Raw genomic sequence first — 16,383 nt, 5'->3', positions numbered from 1 at the left:
CGTGTTGCTGCTGTGTTACCGCCGCATCTCAGTGACTTTTACCGGTATGTTTTATTTAATCAAACCCTATTAGTGCTGTGCTACTTCCATGTTGCTGCGGTATTACTGCCGCGTCACAGGCAGTGTTTGGAAAGAAATTTTAAGGTATGTTATTAAAACTTTAAAAAAGTTTTCTGTGTCCAGTCTTTCTTTGTTAATAACTCGCGTGCACACTTCCGTGTTGCTGCGGTACTATTGCTGCGTCACAGGCAATGTTTAGAAAGACATGTTAAAGTATGTTATTAAAACTTTAAAAAGGCTTTCTGTATACTGTCTTTCTTTGTAAAAAAACTCGTGTGCACGTGCGGCTTATAGTCCGGTGCAGTTTATATAAGAAAAAAAACTAAAATATCCCTGGATTTTAGCTGGTGCGGTTTATAGTCCGGTGCGCCTTATAGTCAGGAAATTACGGTATTCTACAGGTGGGCGCACTAAGCATCCCGGGATCATTAGCGCTCCCTGCCATAAGGCTGGAGAACTTTTTTTTGTTGCCTCCGTTGGGTCTCTTTTCACAGCCGTTTTGTTTATCTAAAGAAACACGACGCGTGTGTGTGCGTGTGTGTGTGCGCGCGCGTGTTGGTTTTTTAGATCCGGGCAAAAACACCCTTCTACGGAGTGTACAATGAACCATACTATATATTTTAGTTCCATCTTGAAAGCGGGAATGTCTCTTCTTCTTTAGATGTTAATTTGTTGAAAACGCTGATTTGGAGAAGAAAACGAACAAGTGATGTCTCTACCCCAGACGACTGGGTGTAGATTACCTCACCCTATAATGTGGAATATTTTGCAAATGTTCTTTTAATCCGTGCATTTGAGGCTAAAATATTGCAGGAGAAGATGGAGCTACAACAGCGGTGGCCAACCCGCGGCTTGCGAGCCGCATGCGGCTCTTTGGCTGGTTTCATGCGGCTCTTTTACGTTCATATCAACATTTGTGTTTATTTTTTGTGCGTATTTGCTTTGCTTGAGTTCAATATGGTATCTTGGTCAAACGCGCATGCGCGTAAGGTGAAATCCCGCAAAGGAGGAGGGACAAACCCATTTGAGGAGTGTCAATTTCGCTCTCAAAATGGCAAGGAAAAAATGCACAGCTAAACGAATATATGACGACGAACACAGGACGTTTTTAACAGAGTTAAAGTTCTTTTTTGTTTAACGCAATGGCAAGCCATTCTGCCTGATATGTCATTAGCGCATTTAAAAGCTTCAAATGTTCAGCGCCACTTCAGCTCACTTCATGCCAATATTGATAAGGACTTTCCAAAAGGGACTGAATTTCGCAAGCACAAGTTTGGACACTTTGAAAAGTCAGGCAGAAAAATAGGTACAGTTTTTCAAAAAAAATTACAAAGCACTCAGAGACTGTCACGCTTGCATTGTTTCAACTGGCTTGGAACATTGCACGGGCTAAAAAGCCATACAATGAAGTGGAGTTCGTCAAAAAATGCCTCAGTGACGTTATTGATATCTTGTCTCCTGAAAACGACAAACTAAAACGAATGGTCTGTCCCGCCACACATTGTAAGTGAAAAAACTTATGTTTTTGTTTGTGGAATTTGTTGAACTGAGAGTTTGTCTGTGTGAGACAATGCACACAATGTTCATTGTTGAAAATCTGGTCTTTGGTCTGTGGTTTTAGTACTGTAGGAGTCAATTTGTCATTATGTTGGTGCGTGACATGATAATATCACACAATAAATTTGGCTGAGCAGAGGTGTGTGTGCGTGCGAGTGTGCGTGTGTGGGGGGGGGGATGTTCATGGGTGCTCATGTGTATGATGTGGCTCTTTGCGATGACACAGTAAAAAATGTGGCTCTTAGTCTCTGACTGGTTGGCCACCCCTGAGCTACAAGAACAGAATATTCTTTAATGGTAAGTCACTTAAAGTGAAAGTGGGAGCTTTGGAGAGATGCAGAGTAACACTATTGCATTTAACTAGTAGCACAGGAAAAAAGTGATGTGCCATTGCAGCAGAATTTATTTCTTAGAGAAGAAAGGGGCTGAGCAAAAATCATACTAATTGAGTATAACTGATTAATCACACAGCCGTTATATAGTTTTGCTTACTTGTCTCTTTTGTCCAATCCTGTGGGCTCTGGCCTGGGCTTGAAGATCATTTTGGGGGTTCCAGTCTGAGTCAAAGATGACGACTGTGTCAGCTGAAGCCAGATTGATTCCAAGCCCACCAGCGCGAGTAGATAACAGGAAACAGAAATCCTGGGGATACGTGTACGGGGGGTGGTTGGTGGTTGGGATAAATGTTCATAAATCAGATAACCATATTTACGCGGATGATCAATTACGCAAAATGCCATATTTGTATGAAAAAAGTTACCTCTGAACCATCTGCATTAAAATGATCCAATGCCTGCTTTCTCATTTCGCCCTTGATAGACCCATCTAATCGCTAAATGGATCAACAAAGAGAAAAATCCAAATGATGAAAAATAAAAAGCAGAGAAGTACATACTAATAATGTGTGTGCAACACTTTTAATGGTCACTGAGCTAAAATGACACCTGAAAGAGGAACTGTCGGCTCCTTAGGTAATCAGCAAGGATATCCAGCATCCGAACCATTTGGGAGAAGATAAGAACTCTGTGGCCTCGTTCTTTCAAACGAACCAGCAATTTGTCCAATAAAACCAGCTTCCCACTGCTGCGGATAAGTTGCTGAAAAGAAAAGATGAAAAACATCTATTGTCTCTCATTTTTGCAATTACTATAAAGTTTAAATACAACTTTTTTTTTCCCTTTCAAATTTCAAAACGGATTTATTTGCCCCTTCCTCAGTGGCAACAAGTTAGCTTTGACAATAGCTAGCTGTTAAAGGAGGATGGATTTTGTCTACAAGTAATCAACATCTCTGTTGTGATGTATTTGATTTGATTTATTTTTTAGATTTTGGACACATTAGATAAACAATGATTGTTAACGGCTATATCTTAGTGTTAGGACTTGTATGAAGTTGAAGTACGGAAAGTTTAGTCATGTTTCTTGAAATGCCCTCCACCTGTCTGTAATGCCATGCATATTATACTAAATTACCATATTTTCCTCACCATAAGGCGCATTTAAAAGCCTTTCATTTTCTCAAAAATCGATAGGGTGAGCCTTTTGTGTGGACCAAATTCAAAATCTGTAAGGTTGTTTTGTGTGGCTTCCGTAATATACAGGCGAAATATGAAGACCCGATGAACCAATCAGAGGACATTATGTTTTACGTAGATTGCCACCTCCGCCGCCATTGGTAAATAAATACTATCATTTGTGCAAATCTGTAAGGTTGTTTTGTGTGGCTTCCGCCACATATACAGGCACACGATGAACCAATCAGAGGACACTGCGTTTTTCGTAGATCGGGGCGGTAAACCAATCAGAGCACTTCACGTAACACGTAGAGTACATACCTCTGCCGCCATTAATAAATAAATAGCGTTAGGACCCTCTAAAATGGCAGACAAAGAGACACGCTTACGAGGCACAATTAGAGCTTTCTGGAAAGCCAGGACCGTTGCAGAGGAGCAACGTGACAACGACAAGACAACGACGAGAGGGAACTTGGGATGTTTAATGGTGAACTTGCCCAACTGTTTAATTTGGATACAGAAGATGAGGACTTGAGCGGATTTGCGTATGAATATCGATTAACAATCATGTGAGTACAGTAGAGTACATGGTTAAAGTAGAATAAAGTACAATCGAACTTGTTCCTGTGACGTTTTTTGTTTGTTTACCGTAAGTCATGGCATGCCTGCGCCCTATAATGCGGTGCATCCTGTGTGTGTATTAAATACAAAATAGACCTTGCAATTGAGTCTGTGCCTTTCAACCCGAAGAGTCTTATGGTGTGGAAAATACGGTACGTTATCTACCTCTTAAATGGTATATTACCTAATCCAGTGTTTCCCAACCTTTTTTCATCCACGGCACACCTTCTCATTGAAAAATCTCTTGAGGTACACCACCAACAAAAATCTGTTGTTACACCAACTTCTGTATATTAAATTAGTTATATTATCACAAATGACGTTGTGGAAGTGCCATATAAATAAAGTCCTATTCCTATATATGTGTATATATATGGCGAGACAGAGTGGAATAATTTTGTAGAAATAAATCTACCGTTTTTTTCCGTGTATAGTGCGCAAAATTTAACGAATTTATTGTCCTAAAATCTGGGGTGCGCATTATACATGGGTACAAAAGATTTTTTTTTTTTTTTTTTTTAAGAAAACACAACCAACAACAGGACTGACCGACAAAGTCGTGGAACAAAAAGACAGGGTGACATTACCAAAGACAGGAACAGAAAGCAAACAGACATCATGACAGTAACACATGCAATGATCCGACGGTGAGCGAGGGGCAGACAGGACTTAAATACAAAACACGTTACATCGATTGAGGTGACACAGGAAGAGAGGGGTGACGCGAACAGAAACTATGGCAACCTAGACACATAGCAAAACTGGGGACGAGACGTGACAAATGTCCCTCGAAATGAAACTTGAAACCACCAAGTTTTGGTTTCCAAGGGTGTTTTTATTCCTCAACGTCTCTCCCATACAGAGCCGCCTTTTTCACGTCCGCACGCCTCTTTCCCGTGCGCGCACGGAGCGCGGTGGTGCGTTTATGGGCAATCGGAGAAATCAATGCCAACAAAAAAAATTACATCCAGCCTAGTTAAGACCAAAGACTATAAAAATGGGACCCATTGCCTCCCTGCGTGTGTGACGATCATTGGGACTTAAAAAAAAATAAACAAATAAAAATTTCATAAAAGAAAATTCATAAAAATTGGGTGCGTATTATACATGGGTACAGGCTTTTTTCCAGCATCAGCATGCCATTTTTAGGGTGCGTATTATACATGGGGGCGCACTATACACGGAAAAAAACGGTATGTTTATAAAAATGTATTTTTTTAAGTGACAGGTTTTTAAAAAGGTTTTTGACAGTGTAAGGAATAAACTATTGAAAGTGATTGTAATTAAAATCCAAAAGAATCGAGATGATTTTGTTTCCTGTTTTACACTACCTCTATAAATATTAAAGTCACATTTAAAGACACTGCTGTTCTGGCAGAACCTGAGTGGTGATCACAGCCAATGTGTCACGATTTGACTGTGTATTTTATATTGGTGAAAATAAACAATCCAGGTTCTTCTATTGAACTACTACATGCTAGGATTTCAGTCAGTCAGCAAATGCACCATGGCCATCAGAGAGTCAATTCACTGTTATCAAAAGCACACAGCAGCAAACTGAATATGCTGATGCAGCACAATCAGACAGACACATGAAATCTCAAGATTCTCAGGTCTTGCACTAACTGATCAGTGGTATGGCGAACCTATTTGCGTTGCACTACCTTATTAATATTGGACAATTTCCCACAGCACAGCTGAATATCTCTCATGGCACAGCAGTGTGCTGCGGCACAATTGTTGGGAAACACTGACCTAATCCACCTCCCTCTTGATACATTAAATTACCTAATGTGGTGGATTAGATTGAAGTTACTACTGAAGGCCTTTCCCCTACTCAGTAGGACCTACTGCATCAGCCAACCCTAACTGTGAGTGCCTAAAAACTAATGCCGTGAAGCATTCAATCCCTGCAAAAAATGCAATACTAAAACTCAAACCTGTAATGCTTCAGCTCTGTTAAGGAATTCGTGGTCCTCCGGAGGTTTGATCAGGTAACAGTGGTTACAGCACTTCTTCAACTCCATCATGATGTTCAGGAAACCCGATGTGCTACCTTTGACACCTTTACTCAGAGCCTTGTAATTCCTGGTCAGGATCCATCTACAGTCACAAGAGAGACAGACAAATGGAGAGGCGGACAATAGAAAAATGAGATCATTTTAGAGCTCTGAATAAAAAAAGCAATGTAACCATATATACTCGGTAGGACTTGCTAATGAACACTAGTGTCATTGGGAGGCCCAAATAAATGCAAATCTACAAAACAAGCAAGAAAAAGCGTTGATACGGTCCTTACTTGTAATACTGTTTCTGGATAGCACTCATTTCCACTCTGAGAATCTGCTCCACTTTGGCTGGGAGAGATTTCTCTACATCCTTCTTGACTCTGCGTAGAAGAAAAGGTTCCAACTCTTTGTGCAGACTGGTGTAGCCAGAATCCCGTCCTTTACCATGGTCCTCTTCAAACATTTCCCATGAGTGAAACCTTGAAAAATATAACATAACTTATCAATATACTTTATGGTCATTTTGCGCTGGCAGCAATAACAGCCCCATGTTTTTATATGACGCCACAACATTGTCATGCCATTTCATTTTGAATTTTTTTCTTTAGTATTTCCTGTGCTAAAATTAGTGCAATAAAAATACTTTTTATAATGTAACAAAAAAGAAGGCCTACTTTTCAGGCATAATGAAATGAAGCAGGGACCAGAGCTCTTTGAGGGAATTTTGCAGTGGTGTTCCTGTGATCAGGAGCCTGTGATTGGACTTAAAGTCAATCATAGTCTTGTAGAGGAGCGAGTCATCATTCTTCAGCCGATGTGCTTCGTCCACACCGATGAAAGCCCAGTTAACACTGCCCAAGAAAGACTGAAAAGACATGTCACATGTTTAGTTATACGGCTCACAAAATCTCAATGATGCAAGTTAGGGCTGGGCGATATGAGTTATGACCTTTAACCAAAATCTGCAGAACCCCCTCTGCCTCCCCTCCTCTTTCTCACTCAATCACAAAAATTTGATTTCCGAAAATGGATTTTTGCTTCTTAAATAGAAATAAAAGGCAAGTAATAACTGAAAATAAGTTTTGGGCTTTGTATTCCTCTTGAAAACAAATATAGGGTTTCTAATGCTTCATTTTGTTTACTATTAATGTGTATCAACTTCAACAAAAACAATACAAAGAAAAACGTTTCTTTACAGATTGTGTAACATAACAAAAAACTATTGGTCTGAGGAAATGTCCCATAAAATTAAAACATTTAACTATTTAATATCAACAAATGAACACAAATGTAGTCCACTGGATTGATATTAGGGATGGGCGAGCACTGATGCCAGGTATCAGGTACCAACCTTGTCCTTGAGAAGTATCTCATATGTAGTGAGGAGGATGTTGAATTTCAGCCTCTTAGAATGAACATGCATCCACTCGTGTGTCCTGATCTAGAATTGTAAAATAAAATAAAAGAATTTTGTATTAAAATTGTCATAGTAAGACGGTGTGAGGAGTCTTTTTTGGCATATAAAGAAATTAGAATTTGAACTAATTCATTTGTATAAAGAGACCTGGATAAAAGCTAAGTCATTGTCCTTGTGTGTATCAGGGTATCTGGAACATTCAAAGACACAGAATGTTTATAAACACAGATGCAATATTTAAAACTGCATAATATGAATTGTGTTAAAGATGTGTACATGAATGTCTATGAATGGTCACATTGTGCGCGCGCGCGTGTGTGTGTGTGTGCGTGTGCGCGTGTAACTGTTTGTTAGAGTTTAAGTGTAAAAGGACCCTATCTTACCATATTCCTGCTGCTTATGTCTCCAAGGTAAACAACGATATTCATCTGAGGGGCCCACAGTTGGATTTCTCTCTGCCAAGATGTTAATGTAGAGAGCGGTACAACCAACAAGAAGGGCCCGTATAGTTGGTGTTCGTTAAACATATAGTTGAGGAAAGAGATGGTCTGAATGGTCTTTCCAAGACCCATCTCATCAGCAAGGATGCAGCTGTTGCCTCTAGAAATTCAGACAGACCAGAAGAAAATATTTACTATCAGACTACTCTATGTAGGAGCTAGAGGTTACTGCGTGGCACGCTTGCGTGAGTCTTACTTGCACCATGAATGTGCCATCCAATTTAAACTGTGCAACTGATAGTCTCTGAGTTCCAGTCCATCACCTCCTATATAATGTGGCTGCTTTTTCATTGGAACAAACCTTGGTCTCTGTTTCAAAACCTACAAAAAAAATGCAGCAGGTTAGAGTAACAGAATCTATATTCTATTATAGTATATTAAACACTTTAATAAATACTGCTTTTAATTGAATATGTACATATGGATACAGATAATTTAATCTCGCCAGTATTTTTTTTTACCTTGCAATCTCTGAATGGAATGGTCTTTGATTGGTTTCTGCTCATGTAATCATCAATACATTTCTGAAATTTCTTGGCAATCAGAGCTCCATCTTCCCAGCTACATTCAGAGTACGGCAATCCCTGCCACTTGCACAGATAGTCTGGGAAGCCAGCGGCTGACTTTTGGTTAGAATGGCCTGTTCAATGATATTCAGACAGTGATGAAAATATCATTTATGACTGCTGCGCATTAACATTAAGGAGCTGTAACTGTACAGATATAATTCTGGTACTTCCTCATTCAGCTCATGAAACATGAAACTTCCACAACAACGTTACTAGCTCTGAATTAAACAAATATTGAAAACATACCTATGATCCTCTCCACAAGCTGGTACTGAGAGTGCAGGTCATTGATGAGTTCTTCCTGACAATTGAGATACTCAATGTCCTCAGGTGAAGCCGCCTTCAACCTGGTGAGAAGGTTTAAAAGTCATCACGAAATATGTAATAGCTAAACTATAATTCAAAGTTAAGGAAAAACACCTGACTGGATTATCCTTGAAAACACTTGAATCGAGCTCATTAGGTGCAGTATTTTCTACACTATAAAGCGCACTGGATTATAAGGTGCACCTTCATTTAATTTTTTATTTTAGAAATGTTATCATATATAGGGCACACCGGATTAAAAGGCGCATAGAATAGAAGCTACTACTGCATCAAACTGTGGTTGACTAGGGTTGTGTTATGCATCCACTAGATGGAGCAATGCTAAAAGATCAACCCAGTCGATGAGGTAAAAAAACAAAAAAACAAAACAAAGTCCAACTCCCATTCCGTATGAAACTGATATGGTTTGGCTTCTTACTTGGTCCAGCAACCCTACCGATTTTTTATGGTCATAAACTTTTAGTTCAAAAGAAAAACAGTGAGTGCGTGTGTTGATGCGTAATGCGTTAATTAGCTTGCGAGTAGGGGTGTAACGATTCATCGATACATCGATATAATGCTCTACGATTTGTTGGCATCGATGCTAAACGTAAACATCGATCTATGTCGCCCGTTTTTGACCTCGGACATTAGACGCGACTTTATTTTGAAATCCAGTTCATTGTTGCTTGCTTCCTCTTTCCGGGAGCAGTGCGCGGCGTGTTGTGTTGTGAGCAGAGCAGGCACGTGAAAGAGGAGCCGACAACTACGCGGCTCCTGGGCTGGTGCTATGACTAGTGTCCAAGAAGACGAGGAAATTCGCTCGCCTTTGGGCTTCAAGTCATTGGTTTGGAAGCACTTTGTAATTTCCTAAATAAAGAGTTTGCAGTACCTTGTTGATTTTGCATATGAATTGTTATAAATCAGGATATTGTTCTATATCGATCGTAGAGCACTATATCGTGATGTATCGTGAATGAATCACAGCAGGCTTTAAGATATCGGCAAATATCGTATTGTGATCCTTTGTATCGATATGATATCGTATCGTGACAAAACCCGCGATTTACACTCCTACTTGCTAGGTTTGGTGCTGGGTTTGTGTATGCGCAGCCAAACTGCTGCGATGAGGGGGTGTGGTCACTGTGTATTGCGCATGTGGGGTTCACTGTGATTGCCTCCTGACAAGCTTGCCTCCATCTCAATCAAGCGATGGGATGGATTCTAGCCTATAGAAAAAATACATTTCTTTTTAAATGGCATGCGATCGACCAGTAGTAGCTTACTTCGGTGACGCCCTTGACCACGGTTGCCGTAATGCTGAAAGCGATGCGACCTTAAAATTTACTAGTCGTACTGAAATATTTTGGCAGAGAATTGTGTACAACCAGTATGGATCAACAAATTCATCAATTGATCCATATATAAGGCACTCTGCATTATAAGGCGCACTGTGTTTTTTTGGGGTAAATTATAAGCTTTTAAATGTTAAAGTGCGGAAAATACGGTAAAAGTGTGGGATCAAACGAGGAATAAAGCTATAAACTGCATTTCTTACCATTTCTTTCTCTCCTGATCCTTCTTCTTAAAATTGTCCAGTTTCTTCATACCCCTAACATTTTGCGCCTTCAGGGTCTCTTCTGTTTCCCAAGTGTTGTGAATATGGGCCCAATTCTTCCATTTGATTAGATACTGGATTTCCCCTGCCTCCTTATTGGAATTAAAGTTGGCATTTGGGTCTCCATCCGCTTCTACAGCATATACTGTAGTCACACTCCCCACAGCTGTTAGATCCAAAAGCAAAAACATGTTCTGAACTTTTCCTGCATTTATTGACTGATTACATTTCACCAAAATGCCTAAGAGTGAGACGTAATGAATTCCATTCTTTGAATGTGAGAAAGCCAACACTTTCCGTACCTCTTTTCCTTCCGATTCTGCTCTCCATCACTCTCTCAAGTGTTTCAAACTCATCTTCCTCAGGTTGAGGGACATCTTCACCAAGAACTTCCACAAGGTCATCTGAATCTGTTTTCAGCTCCTCATCTTCCTTATAGCTGATGTTAACGGTGGCCTGCCGCCGTGGACCAGCGGCGACAACCTTCTTGTAATTATCATCCTCATCCTCAGAAGATGAACATTTCTGGGCTTTCTTTTTCTGGGAGCTGCTCTTTTTGCCATTTCGAAAATTCATCCTGACAAAACAAAAGAAAAAACAAAAGCTGACTTGACAAATCACTTTGAAGTAAATTAAACTACAAAAGAGACTTTGTGAGTGAAACCTATAAAGTTGAATTCCGCTAAAGTTGTCCAATTCGAAATTTGACGTGTTAACATTATTTGTAAGTGCTCCTTAGTGGTGCAAATAAATGCAAAGAAAACATAGCTGGTACTATAAATACAGTCGTATGCACATGTTTGGGCACCCCTGATCATTTTCATGATTTTTCTTTATAAATCATTGGTTGTTCGGATCAGCAATTTCAGTTAAATATATCATATAGCAGACAAACACAGTAATATTTGAGAAGTTAAATTAGGTTTATAGGACTTACAGAAAATGTGCAATCATTACTTGAACAAAAGTAGGTAGGTGCATAATTTTAGGCATTTGATCAGGAGTGCCCAAACTTTTGCATAAGACTGTATTTATTACACTTTTGACCTTAATCTCCTCACTGACCTCAGCTGTAAATTATTCATTTCAGTTTTTCAAGTGTGTTCTGTGTTCTATTATTTTATCTCAAGATTCTCCAAATTTGCTGTCCTAGTTGCTCTCCACCATAACATGGTTCTTGCCACACTGGTGAAAAAGGTAGTGCAAGTACACCTAAGCACTTATTCTGGTCTTTCCTAAGTACATTGCACATTAATGATTAGAATTAGCTCTCCAACTGTTCATGTTTTGTTTCTTGGTGTAATGCACTATTTGTTAGAAGTGTAGTGAGTTGCTACAAATTCAGTTTATGAAGACAGAGTACAGTCATTTATGGAGGTAAGACGAACACATTAATATTTGGCTTTATTCTTCGATGATTTGAGGATGCCCTGTCCAAAAGCACTTTTAAACACAATAGTATTTATAGTAAATACATTTAATACATGTTTTATTGGTGTATCCAATTCATATTTTATCCTGGAATATATTATTTAAATATTTCCGTAATTTCCGATGGAAAAAATGGTTTCTAAACCCAAACGAATCCTTCCCCAAAGATATGTTCAACCGTGCAGGATGAACTGAATTACCAGTCGCAGTTGACAATAATCTACTTACTTAGTGGGAGGCTTTCTGTTTTTGGTTGTTTGACTGGGCTCATAGTCTGAAGCAGTTCCTTCACTATTGTGATCAGCAGATGAGTCTGATCCAGATCCACTTCCTGATCCAGAATCTGATCCAGAGTCCGAAGAGCCAGAATTTTTTCTCCTTTTGGATCCACTTGAGGAGTCTGAGTCATCACTACTTGATGAGTCCTGAAATAATTTAACAATAATGACAGATTTCTAATCAACTGCCAAATTCATATAATGCACACACAGTAACAGTGTATTACCTCATCGGATCCACTATTTGAGGAGCTTTGTCTCTGCTGTTGTTGCTGCTGCTGCTGGAGTTGCTGTTTCCTGAGCATAGCAGATCGTTGGACTGCTAGGATACTTGGATTGGACTTCCAAAACTGCAATTAGTCAATGGAAAGGAAAGCCAAACATTTATCAACAGACACATACCCAGTCAAAAAGTAGACAACACATGAAGGCCTGTGCACCACGAACAGCCCTGCCCATGTCAATGGTCAAACCTTTTTTTAGCCTTGAGTCTTGAAAAACGGGGTTGTCTTATAATCGGGGCCGTCTTATATTCGGGCCAATACGATAATTTTATTCGTTTAATTTTTAATTTGTATTTTTCTTACTCTTTCTTTTGTTACTTTTCTCAAACATCAATAGTGCTCTTTATAATTCAGTGAGACACGTGTTAATCTGAATGTTCTTACTGACCTCAAAGCAAGTGCTACATGGTGCTCAAAAATCTGTCAAAATATTTTAGCGCATAGTAAATTCACACTTGTTCACCATGAAGATTGAAGACAGTATGTTTGCGTTTCAGTAGGTTATCTTTGAATCTAATTATTTCCCATTTATTTCCGTTCACATTATCATCCACATCTAATCATTAGCAAGTGTAGATGTTTTCGTCATAACAGATTTAGAACCGCTTCTTACTTTCTTGTCTAAGAATCATGCAAACTGCTCTCTTGTTTAACGGCAGTGTTGAGCACTAGAATTACTACTAGTTAGGTTATACCATAAAATGTGGACATTAAAATACACTTGACTTGTAATTGATCATTTATACTAAAAAAAACAACACCCAATAGAGAATTAAAACAATACTGTACCTCAGCGCCATCAATGTTTGACTTGTTCGGAGGGTCGATCTTCTCCTTAGATTTTTCTGTCTCTGAATCCGACTGGCTGCCAGAGTCTGAGCCACTTCCTGAGTCGCTACTCCCTGACTGACTGCTGCTGCTAGAGGAGCTTGAACTGGAACCTGACCCAGAACCAGATGCTGATCCAGAACCAGATTCATCATCAGAATTGCTGTAAAATTGAAAAAGGAAAAAATTAAACTGTCATTTAAAGTAAGTAAGAGCAAGCTCGGTGCACACTCACAAGTGCGTGTACGTACTCAGTAGTACGGACATGCTATTTGTATCAGTCCCGAATTTAGAGCGTGGGCTGTGACGACAGCATTCTTGTAATTCGCGCGCTGAGCTTTCAGATGCAGTTTTGCGCTAAAGCCACCCACAGACCTTCCCCTGGCATCCTTCCATTAAAATGAGTTGCCCAAGGAAAAGCAAGGTGGACACAGTGCCGAGTGTTTAAAAGAGAGTGGCCAATTTGGCTCGACGTACGCAACATGACGTTCAGCCACATGAACGTCAACATCAACCCGTCACAGATAGAGGTAAACGAACCAACACCTCGGATATCTCCTAAGAATTGCCAAAACAAATTTTACTCCAGACTATGACGCACTAGCAAAAAAGGGAGACCAACAACACTGTTCCCACTGAAAATGAAGGGGAGGCATTTTGAATATGATTTGTACACAAAGCAGGGATTGAAACTAGCGATCATTCTCATTTTCAAACAATGCAGGATGCTCAAGGACATTGATGCATCACCTGTTTGAGACTAATCTTAACCTGTAAAGTTCTTAAGGCTTACTTTAAGGAAGTGTTTCCCGTTTCCTCACCTCTGTTACCAGGTGTTTGCGAGTTAAAACTCTGCTCTGATTTTCAGATACCCCTCACCGTGTTGCCGTTTTGATTGCTTTATTTGGGTGTATGCTTTCACCGATTCTTCAAGATGATATATTTGGTCAGAATGTTTGCCGTTTGATGTGATCTCATAAGATAAACATCTTTCATTAATCTGACCAGCAGGCACTGAAGTGATGGAGACTGTTATTCATAATAACAGTGTCGTATTTTATGAGAATCACCGATAGCAGTTTTTTAGTGATTTTTTTTTTTTTTTTAATGCTGTTAATAAATGCATTTGTTTTAAAAAAAAACTTGTTTGGAATATCCATGCTTTACTACCTACCAAAATCTTTTATGCAATGACCTTTACAGGTCGCTTATATTACTTCACACAAACACTACGTCCATCTGCTCCTGGTTCGGCCCTCCAGTCCAAATTTAGAACCCAGTTCGGCCCGCGAGTCAAAACGTTTGCCCACCCCTGATGTAGAATAATCATATATCTTGAATCAAATTTGTCTTTTACCAGGGATGTAAAATATACAACACAATGGGTGTCTGTTGGTAAGGGACGGAATGCCCACTTCTACTGTCATCCATGTAGAATAATCATACATTTTGAATCAAATGTTTCTTTTACCAGGGATGTCAAATATAAAACTAACCTTGATTCTCCACTGCTGTTGCTTACAGTTTCCTCCTCATTGTGTCTTGCCATCCTGAAGTCTAGAATGCAGACTTCTCCCACAGTGCCTCCAATAGTATGTTCACCGTGGTTAAACTGAAATTTGAGATTAAAATTCACATTATAACACGCATTTTACAAAATTAAAAAGTGTACTTTTATCAACAAACTCTTGTTTAGCACCATAGCTTTTTCAACTAAATGTCAGGAATGAGTATTGAATATGTCGCTGAATCACAGAATTCGTTTAGATTTTCAAGGTAACTGATACACTTTCAATCTAAACTCATCTATTTTTTTTATCTTTAGCGGACGGATTATATCGTAGTAGGCTACTCGACTACCAACTGCATAAACATTTAAAAAATGCACGTGTTCCTGTACCGCGAGCATAAAAATCGGTTTGTACTAATATTTCAAGTAATAACAGTACAGTAACAGTAGAACAAGAAATTACAGCGACGAGTATGTAGAGTACGGATGCAGCATTAGCCACTATCACTGTTTGCCCCTACGGGCTGGGGCCTGTCAGGCCTGCGCAACAGCAGCGTGTTTACGTCTCAACAATAGCCCAAAGGCGCTCGAAAACAAGAAAACTGTATAATTAGGTGCATTTAAGAAGCCCCGTGCAAAAGGCCTTCAGTCGCCCCACTCTCTTGACTGTTATTGTTGGGTCGATTTTAGACAGTTAACCAGTTGATGAGAAGAACCGTTTACCTTTATGCTAACCTGCTAATGCCAGCGTCGGCTATTGGCGGGGGAAGTTGTGTATATAGTGGTAACGCGCCAGACAGACTCTTCAGGATCTAAATTGAGAACCCAAGACTAAGTTTTTAAACACATACGACGCTTTTTAACTGTATAAATGCGGCCAACAATATACCCACGGGAAAATGCCAATTGGCCAGTTTTAACCTCACTTGCTCAAAGATGACTAGCGTGCCTGTAGACAACAGAATAACATCGACACAAAGCGTAAAAATACTTGAAGTATTTCACACAAATGCAATAAATGGTTTACATGAAGTTAACGGTCGCTTGGTAAATGGGTTACAGTAGGATGCTAACGTAAATTAAGCATGAGGCTAGCACGCAAGCTAACAAAATGACAAAACTTTGCGCTTCCTCTTAATAAGGTTGCGCTGCAATATCTCTTTGGTAATCACGAGAAATATTGAGGCTGTAGCAGCAAGTGGTGCTTTATGCGAATATGTTTGTCAAGGTGATCCTTGACGGAGTACTTAACATACAAATTATTTATTAGAAAGCCCACATATACAAATTAGCTAACCCAACTTCGTCCTCTCCATCTTGTTTTCATCCGCTCTCGCGACTTTACATCATGTAACGTAAGAATACGCTATCAATAAACTGTGGAATAAGTTATTCTTGCCTTGTTTTACCTTAGCTCCTCTGATGAAACTGTTGTCAAAGTCCTCTTGCCGGGTGCACACTTTATTCCTTTTTATACAAACAACAATTAGTGAGATAACAGCTGCAGATAGCTAACGCTGTCTTGCGTTAGCTGGCTAGCTATCTCCCAGTTTGGGAGAGCAGCCCGTAACGACCCAGTTCAGTGGAGCTTTTTGATTGCCGTTCCCTCCACACCTTTGGGGGGGAAGAGGCAAAACCTCTTTGCGCCGAGCGTTGGGTTGAAGTTCCGTGCTTGATGGTCAATCCAGACAGTAAAAAAGCAGGCATCTCATTCCAGGGTCTTCCGACAACCGGCCTCCGCCATGACGCCGTAGGGTTCACTTCGCTAGGAAACCCCGGACAGTGACGTAACTACAGTGTGCAGCACAGCAGTGAAACGGCAGAGAGCAACTGATTGTGGAGCCCCTTCAAACTAACAGTACAACTTCAGCCAAACAAACAC

The 16,383-nt window shown here is 39.8% G+C and overlaps 1 protein-coding gene across 2 annotated transcripts in view; it reads right to left on the bottom strand.

Moving 5' to 3' along the window:
• The window catches only part of chd1 (chromodomain helicase DNA binding protein 1), a 41,616-nt gene extending 25,326 nt beyond the window's left edge, over positions 1–16,290 (bottom strand). The window contains exons 1-19 of one of the 2 annotated variants that reach the window (XM_061293161.1): positions 16,116–16,290; positions 15,911–15,968; positions 14,488–14,603; positions 12,953–13,154; positions 12,107–12,229; positions 11,830–12,026; positions 10,473–10,747; positions 10,111–10,336; positions 8,493–8,593; positions 8,139–8,317; positions 7,874–7,998; positions 7,561–7,777; positions 7,112–7,201; positions 6,435–6,625; positions 6,051–6,239; positions 5,692–5,854; positions 2,562–2,714; positions 2,378–2,449; positions 2,110–2,259 (exon numbers count right to left, since the gene is read on the bottom strand). In XM_061293161.1, coding sequence (XP_061149145.1) covers positions 2,110–2,259; positions 2,378–2,449; positions 2,562–2,714; positions 5,692–5,854; positions 6,051–6,239; positions 6,435–6,625; positions 7,112–7,201; positions 7,561–7,777; positions 7,874–7,998; positions 8,139–8,317; positions 8,493–8,593; positions 10,111–10,336; positions 10,473–10,747; positions 11,830–12,026; positions 12,107–12,229; positions 12,953–13,154; positions 14,488–14,540 — 2,706 coding nt within the window. In that variant the 5' untranslated portion in view covers positions 14,541–14,603; positions 15,911–15,968; positions 16,116–16,290. Of the gene's footprint in view, positions 1–2,109; positions 2,260–2,377; positions 2,450–2,561; positions 2,715–5,691; positions 5,855–6,050; positions 6,240–6,434; positions 6,626–7,111; positions 7,202–7,560; positions 7,778–7,873; positions 7,999–8,138; positions 8,318–8,492; positions 8,594–10,110; positions 10,337–10,472; positions 10,748–11,829; positions 12,027–12,106; positions 12,230–12,952; positions 13,155–14,487; positions 14,604–15,900 lie in introns of both variants that reach the window. The other variant, XM_061293160.1, reaches the window with a different exon arrangement.
• Between the last annotated feature and the right edge of the window lie 93 nt (positions 16,291–16,383).

Source organism: Syngnathus typhle, linkage group LG12 (assembly GCF_033458585.1).
Source record: "Syngnathus typhle isolate RoL2023-S1 ecotype Sweden linkage group LG12, RoL_Styp_1.0, whole genome shotgun sequence".
NCBI classification, from domain to species: Eukaryota; Metazoa; Chordata; class Actinopteri; order Syngnathiformes; family Syngnathidae; genus Syngnathus; species Syngnathus typhle.
The sequence above is the reverse complement of the archived record's forward strand: the minus strand, read 5'-3'. Positions and strand labels throughout refer to the sequence as shown.